The sequence below is a fragment of the Galeopterus variegatus genome, unplaced genomic scaffold, assembly GCF_000696425.1.
Source record: "Galeopterus variegatus unplaced genomic scaffold, G_variegatus-3.0.2 Scaffold2422, whole genome shotgun sequence".
Lineage (NCBI taxonomy): Eukaryota > Metazoa > Chordata > Mammalia > Dermoptera > Cynocephalidae > Galeopterus > Galeopterus variegatus.
The window spans coordinates 127,203-137,077 of NW_007728533.1; the positions used below are offsets into that span (position 1 = coordinate 127,203).

At 48.9% G+C, this 9,875-nt stretch overlaps 1 protein-coding gene across 1 annotated transcript in view; it reads right to left on the bottom strand.

The window, feature by feature from the left end:
- The window catches only part of LOC103597783 (TBC1 domain family member 22A), a gene marked incomplete at both ends in the record, with an annotated part of 120,587 nt that overhangs the window by 17,106 nt on the left and 93,606 nt on the right, over positions 1-9,875 (bottom strand). Inside the window, one exon of the mRNA XM_008581644.1 lies at positions 6,600-6,709. Within this exon, the coding sequence (XP_008579866.1) occupies positions 6,600-6,709 (110 nt within the window). The remainder of the gene's footprint in view (positions 1-6,599; positions 6,710-9,875) is intronic.

A 9,875-nucleotide genomic window follows, 5' to 3' on the forward strand; every position in this document is an offset into this window, starting at 1 on the left:
GCCTGCACTCCAGCCAGTCCAGGCCACCCCCCTGCACGTTGGAAACCTCTGACCACATGGTCTGCCATGCCAGATGCAAGAGATCCTTTTCGCCACAAAATAAGGTGTTTTTTCTCACAACCTCATCTACTTCTCTAGATAAAACCATCCAATTGGAATCACTACTAGGGTCACAAAGACGGAAAATTTCTAGCCCACATCTGCTGACTACAAACTCGGCATTCTCTCTAGTGTTTCTTAACAGGTTGCTATAAAGATTCTTTCCCAGGCAGGACTATACCTGCACAACTGGACATTTAGGACCTCTGATCCCTGCCAACTAAATGCCAGTGGCATTGCACAGCATGGCAACCACCAAAGAGTACCCCAGACATGTCCTAGCAGACCTAAGGAGGCAATGTGGCACCAGCTGCCACCCTCACCCTATGAAGAGCATTACTATGGGTCAAATGTGTCCCCCAAAGGTTCATGTGTTGGAAACCTGATCCCCACTGTAACAGTGTTAAGAGGGTGGGAAATCCAATTATGGTCATTGAGAGGTGGGCCCTTAAAAGGTGATTAGATAGTAAGGACTGTGCCCTCCTGAGTGGACTGATCCATTCATGGAGTAATGGGTGTGGTTTGACGGCTTTATAAGGAGAGCAAGTCAGGAAGTTAGCTCTCTTGTTCAGCCCATTCTTGCCATGTGACACCCTGGTCACCATGGGACCCTGCAGAGTTCCCATCCAGAACAAGGCCCTCACCGGATGTGCCCCTGGACCATGGACTTCCTAGCCTCCAAAACTGTAAGAAATAAATTTCTTCATAAATGACCCAGTTTTAGGTAGCCTCCAGCCCGTCCTGGAGCACCTGGCCCACCCATACCTTTCCACCACCACCTGATTTAGCTCTTGCTTGAGCCCCTCCTACATCCATCTGCCACCTTGAGGTCCCTCAGGGTGGTGCTGATGATGCCACTTCATTGCTTGCATGAGCCAGCTATGGCTTCCTGGGTGTGACTTTGTGAATACAGTCTGTCCCATCAGACCATTATGTCTGGAAATGCAGCCACTTCTCCTTTTCTCCCAATACTAAATGCCCTGAATATAAAGAGTGCCTGCTAAACAGACACCCTGGGGGGAGGACACCAATTCATGGGAAATGGGGGACCAGGCCCAAGAATCTGGGGAGGACAACAGTGGCAGCCCTTTCTCAGAGCATCCATGCCAACCCCCTTCCCAGCCACAAGCTCCAGCCCACACTCCCACTCCTTAAGCAACCTGGGTCATTCCATGCCATGGCGCCTCAGCTTACCCTGTTATGCACTTCTAAATCTGCTAATCCCCTACCCAGACCTTGGTCTCTCTGGCTCCTTGCTAACTGCTGGTAGGGCTGTTTTTATAAATGTTCTATGTGTGCAGGAAAAGAATATTCTCTATGTGCTGGATACGGGTTCTAGATATGTCCACTAGCCCAAACATACCAACTGTGAGGTACAAATGTTCTTTAATCTTATCTGCTTAAACTCTAATTACTGAGGGGCAAGAAAGCTGCAGCCAGACTGTGTGGGTCTGAATCCTGAAGCGGCAACTCCCTGGCCACACAGAGGGAAGTGCCCACAGGCCTGTGTGAGGGACACGAGCCGACATGATGACAGTGCTCAGAGTGCGCCTGGCATGGACAGCATCGTGGTGATTCTGCCGCATCTTCACTCCCCTCTCTCCCCCGTTATGTACACGTGCACAGGATCATACGTTCAAGATTACATTTTCACTGGTAAATCTGTCCACTTCTCACTAAGCCGGGATAATCTTTGCCTAGTAAGGCTTTCTGCCTTAACACCTGTCTCATCGAACAGCTATGTGGCTGCTGCTTGGCCACGCAGGGCGACACAGCTACGCAACAACTGCTTTGGCTCATACTCATCTGCCGAGTTCTCCCCAACCCTCTCCTTTCTACCCTTCTATATGCTTATGTTTTGGGCGAGTTTCTCATTAATTGCATATAGCTGGATTATGCTTTAAACACAACCCAGCTTGAGGTTATTTTTCTTAAAACACCATAGTATTCCACTTTCTTCCAGCCTCTGATGTTTCTGCTGCAGCCTGTTTTTCATCTAGATTTTTTAGATGGACTGTGTAGGTCACCAGCCTTTCCTGTGAAACTGTCCCTTATCTTTCCTATTTGGTGGCTTCACTCATGTCTCTGTGTGTGATTTTTCTAAACTTCATCTTTCTTGAGATTTGCTTTGTTTATTCAAATATGTAACAATGTCTTTCATCAGTGTTACAAAATTCCTGGCTTTTCCTCCAGTATGTCTTCCCTTCTAGGTTTTTTTTTTTCATTTTCTTTCACATCCTAGCCTCTGTCATATCATCAGTATCTCTCTGTGCTGCCTACTTAGTAATTTCCTCAGAACTACTCTCTGTTTTTAACTAATTCTCTCTTCTCCTGTGTCTAACGAGTTTTTGTTTTTTTTTTTTACCTTTAAAAGATGACCAGTAAGGGGATCTTAACCCTTGACTTAGTGTTGTCAGCACCATGCTCTCCCAAGTGAGCCACAGGCTGGCCTGTGTGTCTAACGAGTTTTAAATTTCAACAAGTACATTTATGATTGCTAGAAGTTCTGTTTGGTTCTTTTAAAAATCTGTGAGTTCTTTCTTCAGAGTCTTACTCTTGATCTTAAACTGTTCCTTTATCCTTCATTGAGGCCTCCATATTGTTTTTTCCTTTTTGTCTTTTTTTGTGACCAGTAACGGGATCACAACCCTCGGTGTGCCCATACCGCGACCGGCAACGGGATCGCAACCCTCGGTGTCGCGCCCGCACCGCACTCAACCAGTGAGCGGACCGGTCTCNGGGAGCGCCACCGCGCTCCCAAGCGCCACACTCTACCGAGTGCGCCACCGGGCCGGCCCAGAGGCCTCCATATTTTATGGTTCCTTTCAAATTACTGTTCTTGTATCTCAGGTCTCCAGGCACAAACCCTCCTAACTACGGCAGCAGTTAACATTTGTTCTAGCCACACTCTTTCTCTGCCTGTTTCATACTTTTTCTGTCGTGAGCTCACCTTCAGGGGCTTTTCCTGAGGACACCACAGGCCTGTGTAGTGAGGGTATCCCTCCAGGGCAGGAGTTCTCAGGGGTGGAATCAAGGCAGTGCCACCAAACTGTACTAGTCACAACTGCATTCTAAGGCCACACGCTCACGGTTTAAAATAGGAAAGGCAGTTTCACTTAAGGATTCCTTGATGAAGTAGGAAAAGATAATTTTATTACAGTGTTCCATCTCAACCTGAGTAAACACTTTCCAATGTTCTGAGTGGGAGACGTGGGGGAGACATAAAGCCCGTGTCGCGCATGGGAGGAGAGCATGGTGCTGCCGCAGCTGGGAGCAAAACTGAATGCTTTCCTCAAGACACGTCATTTCTACTTGAAAGATGACTAACAGACAAACTGATTACTCAAACTTGGGGCTCAGAGGACATTTTCTCAAAAGTGAACATCAGTCTGTGAATTCAAGAAAAACAATGAACAGTATTTGTTGCTAATGATGCTACTTGAGCTTTTAAGCCAAAATCTGAATTTTGGAAGACTCATCTGCCACCCTGGCCTGGCTGGACAGCTTCTCCATATGAGATGTGACTTTTTAACACTGCATAATGAAACACGTCAACATTTAGAAGTTCTGCATACCTCAGTCATCCAATATTTTCCAAATGCCCAATGTGTCATTGTAGGGAAAGTGAAGTTAAATGGTCAGGGTCCCTCAGGGGTTTGGAGTCTTGTCAAGCATTTGATGTAAATATGCATGTGTGCCCAGGTGTTCCTTGGTTATTGTCTAAGGTAATTGTGCACGTGCACCCAGGTGTTCCTGGGTTGTCTGACTCGCACCCAGGTGTCCTGGGTTGACGGACATAAGTATAAAGGAGAAGTGGCTCTGATTCACAGGGTCCCCCCACCCCAGGACACCTCCAGGGGGGCCACAGGGAGGCCACTACTGCTGCTGGAGGCTCTTGCTGCAAGCTGTTGCTGCCACTGCCCATGGGACCCTCCAGGAGGCCACCTTTCACCACTGCCACTGCTGCTGCTGCTGAGGACTAAGCTCGTATCATCTGCCAATGGCTCTTGGGATCTTTCCCAACTACCTAGCTCATGGACCTGTGTCCATGGGGGTCTGGTGACCCAGCCTGACGTATGAGGGGTCTGGTGATCCAGACTGGCATGTGAGGGATCTGTGACCCAGTCTGTACAACAGCTCTGAAGGGCCTCTGTGGGCCCTAGCCCTAACAATACAGTCATGTTTGTGACTCCGACCTCACTGAAGTCTCTTTGGCAATGCTATGAACTGTTAGCACTTAAAGCCAAAAAAGAGTTTTTCCAAGACAATGGTGTTGATAATGGTGGTTAAGGAGGATGGTTCTAGTGGTTCTAAGAACAAAGTAGAGGTAGGTGACAGCAGGAGAAGGGAAATGAGCTAAGAGGCAGAAGCAGCCAATAACCACGTGCAGAAGCATCCGGGTCCTTAGAGGGCTGTCACTCGGGTCCGTTTGCTGCTCTGATTTTAGATTAGTTCATATCCTCATGCTCATCTGAACCTACAATGGCAGCAGGGCCCAGACACTAAAACAGTCCCCAGGAGGAGCTCTGCTGGGGTTGCCTGAGATGACCTTATCTACGGGAATTATAGCCAAGCTCCCAAATCCCCTGATGGTGGGAACTGATATCCCTCAGCGCTTGGTCACATGAGGATCACGTGGAATCAATCATAACCATGTGAGAGAAAGACAGATGGTTCCTCCTGGACTGGGCCTTGTTGTAAACACATACACCAGAAAGGCATTTTACCTTACGCTTGTTAGCCCTGTCAATAAACCATTTCATCAGACAAGAGATCTCAGGTGAAAAATGAAAAGCCAGTATCGATTTCATTGTACAGCTGATTTTATTTACAAACAGAAGCCAGATAGTCTTGTATTTAAACGGCACAAGTTCCATCACTCACAATCAGAGAAGCGACATTTGAGATTTATAAAGTTTTACATTACGATTTAATCTCTTTCCTAAGAAGGGAAAAAGCCTTAAGTTCTGGGAAATAGAATTGTAAAAAATACAAAAACATTAACAAAGTAGGAGAAATGATGAATTGATGCTAGGGCCAACATATGTCTCTGGAGGGCACACTTTTCTTTACAAGAAAAAAATAAGTCACAAGGAAGCCTGGATCAGCTGACAGACATGAGGCTTCCATGTTCAATTACACGAAGGCTTCTACATTCTCTTCGTCAATTCCCAAGTTGTCAAAAGTGTAACATGAACCCACACAGTTTTCCTCAACAGAATCATTTTGGCTAATTTACTCTAATTAAATCTCAGGGTCTAAATCTTAGACCACATTTTATAAGAGCCTTATTCTGACCATTTCAAATGGAGCTGCTGAGCTGCGACCTCTTCAGGCAGAAGTACCAGGAACAGCCGCTGTGACAAAGGCTCAGGAAGCCAGGCCCTGATAGGAAATGTCCTCCCAGATGACAGGGCCCCTCCTTCAGCTGGGATGAAAGGGATGCTGGTGGACGACGCTGACCCTCCAGTGCAGCCAGCTCATGGCGGCCATCTCCGTGTGGGCAGTATGCGTGAGGGGACCCAGGACGAAGCTTGGAAGTATGGTCTCTTGGATAACTTCAATCCACCAAAACCCTGCCCTGTGTTTTTCCCCTTCTCTGAGGGTTCTCCTCTTTAGTCTACTTCAGGGCCACGCACTTTCTGTCTCCTGCTGCTGCACTCAATGTCCCCTCTCCACCCCATGGTGAGCTCCTCTGGCAGGCCTCACACCTCACTTACTGCTATTTCTCAGGTGCATAAAGCAGGTGCCTAGGAAAGGTGTGTAAGCCTAAAGTGACCTAAAATGTGACACACCCACTCGAGGGCTCAACCACTTCTCTGCAACACTAGCTGACTCCAGTCTCACTCCTAATTCACCTGCCAACAAGGCCCTTTTTCCAGGCACTATGCAGGATTCTTCCCCACAATGTTTCCACATAAGCAGCCCCATCACTGGGCAACCTGTGGCTTTTCTGTGAAAATCTCAGCCAGGGACCCCAGCTGACAGGGAGACCAATGGCACCCTACCATGGTGCACAGAATTCCCACTCGCTCGTGGTCCCTTCTGGGACTAGGCACAGCTACAGCTCCCCAAACACATGGAGCCCTGGCCACCATGTTACAGGGCTACGGGCTGCTCCCAGGCCCAAATCTGATGCCCTGTAAGGGAGGATTCCTCGGAACACAGTCTGCCTCGCACAAGACCACTGCCCACATTTGATGCCTGTGGCTGGAGTCTGCACCAGCAGGGTCAGGGTGATCGAACACATGGGGATCAGACCCTGCATCTGGCCTTCCCGCTGGAACCCACAGCAGGACGTCACAACTGTCCCCACATCAAGAGATGCACACAGCATCTCTCACACCCCGTTGACCCTGAGGAGGACGTATTATTCCAGGTATAGAAACTGAGGATTCAGACGTTAGTAAACGCTGTGCTGAGGGTCAAGCACATGCCTTGGCACCAAGGCCGGTGGTGTGGTCACAAAAGGGGGTCCACTGGGGAGCTGCGGCGCTCACCTGGATGCCGTCCAGCAGCTTGCTCATGCACCAGTAGGTGTCAGCCTCAATGTCACGCAGCACCTCTGCAGGCACGCGGGAGATATCCACGGCGTCCACGTCCTCCTCCTCTGTGTGGCACCGAGCATAGAAAAGATGAGGAGCAGTTAGCTGCGCAAAACAAAGTGAGCTGGCAAGAAGCCCTGCTGAGGAGACGTGCCCCATGGCTGGTGAGCCCCCCCACGCTGTTTTCTTGGCTCTGAGCAGGTGACCCGCGTGCTCTCCTCCTCACCACTTAACGGCTCTCAACATCAACACCTAATTAGCTGCAGAGCATTAGTATTCTGAATCCTCTCCAATTAATTAACATAATTAATATATTGTAAATTATTGCTTCTCAGGCATTTCACATCCTAATAAGAGAGACCCTAGGATATATTACTTACTCCTAACAGATCCAGAAGTTTTTCACAAGATTTTACAAACTCTGCTTCTAATGTATCTATATACTTATTTGGCAATAATTCCTGTAACACCCTGCTTCCAAGGCTGGAGTTTCCAAAACTACACTCGGTAAATACATCTATGCTAGGATCAAATAGCCCAGAAAGCAGTAACACAGATGTGCTACAAAGGAATAATAAATAATACACTTTCCTTCTGAAAGTATAAAAAACCTAATGAGAAACATAACTTAAAAGTTTTTAAAATGCAAAACAGATGCCTAATTGAAATGGCTTATCAGATATTTGAACAAACTAATTTTAGATCCTTTTAAAAATTGCTATCATCTAGCATAACACTCATAAATGTTTAAAAGATTATGTACCCTATTTTTCAGTTTTTTACTTTCGTTATATCTGCAAAGGTTCATAGCATCTTTGTAAGGAAAATGTTCTTTAAGAAAAGAAACATTTCAGCCCAGGACATATTTAGAAGGTTTTCAACAGGTAGAAGTCACAATTGCAACCACAGTAATGACTGCGAACATTTGCTGCATGCTATTACGTGCCAGGCACTCTTCTGCGTAGTTTAAATGTGCCCACTCACTTTGTCTCTGTCACAACTCTGTCATTATCACCATCGTACCTTAGGGACAGTGGTGTGCAGAGAAACAATGGCCATGGATTTGCCCAGAGTTTGGTCAGTGGGGTCAGGAAACAACCCACATCTGGGCCCCAGAGCCCCCATCTGCAACTGCTCCCCACGAAGGACTCAGAGGCACGCCGCACTCACACCCGTGTTTTGTGACATCCCCAGAGCCCACGTCTGCAACTGCTCCCCACAAAGGACTTGGAGGCACGCATCACTCACACCCACATTTTGTGACATCCCCACCACAGTTGTTTCCTTGCTGGCCGCCTGCATGACCCGTAACGCACACTCAAGGCATGTGACAGGAGGTGCGCACACTGCCTCCACGGCTCCTGTGCACAACAGAAATCACAAAGGCAAAAGAAGCAGAGCATTTCCACGTCAGGATCCCGCAGGCGGGAGCCTACTGGCTGGTCCTTAAGCAGTGGCCATTTGAGGGTGGAAAGGTGACAGCCCTGGACAAGCATCCAATGCGAAATGGCCTCGTGGCCGTGGAGGTCAGGGACCACAGACTGCACCGTCCACTCATCTCTCATCTCCTGGGCTGGAACACGGACCTGGAATGGCTGTACACAAAACAGCACTCTCGCTCCCCCAGGACTCCAGCGCTCCCCGTTCAATCTTTGGGTTTGGTTTGGGTTTGGAGGCTTTTCTAATTGAGAAATAATTCATATTCCACTGAACTTCACCCTTTGGAAGTGTACAGTTCAGTGCTCTTTAGCATATTCACATAGCTGTACAACCATCACTGCTAATTCCTGAGCATTTTCATCACCTCAAAAAGAAACCCCAGACCCCTTAGCCATAACTCCCCATTCCCCGACACCCCTGGCAACTGCTAACCCACTTCCTGTCTCTATGGGTTTGCCTAATCTGGACATTTCCTATAGGTGGAACCACACACTGGGTGGCCTTTTGTGATGGCCTCCTTTCACTGAGCACGTTTCCAAGGTCCATCCGCAATGCAGCACGTATCAATGCTTCATTCCTGTCTGCGGACGAATAACATTCTGCTACATAGGTGAGCTACACCACATTTGTGCATTCCTCGGTTGGGGGCCGTGGGCTGTCTCCACTGTGGGGTGATGTGAACAGCAGGTACCAGGTGCCCTGTGTGGGAACGCTATCCCTATACCTGAGGCACAGAGACAAGTAAGAGTCAATGCCCTCGAGAAGCTCACGCATTAGAAAGGAAAACCAAAGACTTTAAAATTGAAAACATAAATGTGTAGGTGTCAGAGAATTGCCCAGGTGGCATGCGGTGGGAGAGGCATGGAGAAAGCAAGTCGGTTACTCCAAGGACCCAAGCATGGGAAAGACGCTGTCTCCTGCAGCAAACTGGACACAAACTGTACCCTCACTCCCTTGGCCCAGTGTGTTCACCAACCCAAGCACTGGCAGATACACATGGTCACATGCCCCCAGCCCCTGACCTCAGACACCCGGCTGACCGTGGCTCCTTCCCCTGACCCTCCTCTCAGGCTGAGCCCACCTAGGACATGGGCATTCTCCCAGCAGCTCTGGCTGCCCATGGGCCCTGTGGGGCTGCAGGCTCTCCCCTCAGCACGCAGGGACTGCTCTGCCCACTGGGGCCCAGCCCAGCAAGGTGCCTGGCCTCAGACCCCTGCTGGCCCAGGAGCCAGCATGTGATCTGAGTGCATCCTCTGATGAAGCCTCCACAGTGACTCTGGGGAAAAGTGCTGCCTCCTGAACGTCTCATGGCAGCTGAGGTGGGAGATGTGACCTCCACCAGACTGCAGATGCAGAAACAAAGTCTCCAACACTCACCAACATGCTCTGTGAGATAGAAGTAAGAGCGGACAGCACAGGCCTGCCACAACACCAAGTCCAGCCCCACATGATGCACGTCCTGCTGGAAGGAACCATAAGGGGACAGACACCAGCATAAGCAGCCTTTCGTGGCGTGGCCCGCTCATGGCACAGCCCTTGTGTGGGAAAGTGGCTTTGGCAGAACCTGTTCCACATCCTGCTGATCAGAGTGGGTCTGATTTTATTTTCCAACCTCAGGAAACTGAATCAGCAACAGTAATCAGAGGAAAGCACTCCCCACTTTGTGTAAAAGCCTATAGCAGCACAGGACACTCAGAAGCCCCCAGGCTGTAAAGGACACTCAGAAGCCCCCAGGCTGTAACTGCATAGTCAGAGTCCTGGGAGGGGCTACAGGAAACACCCCCTGGCTGG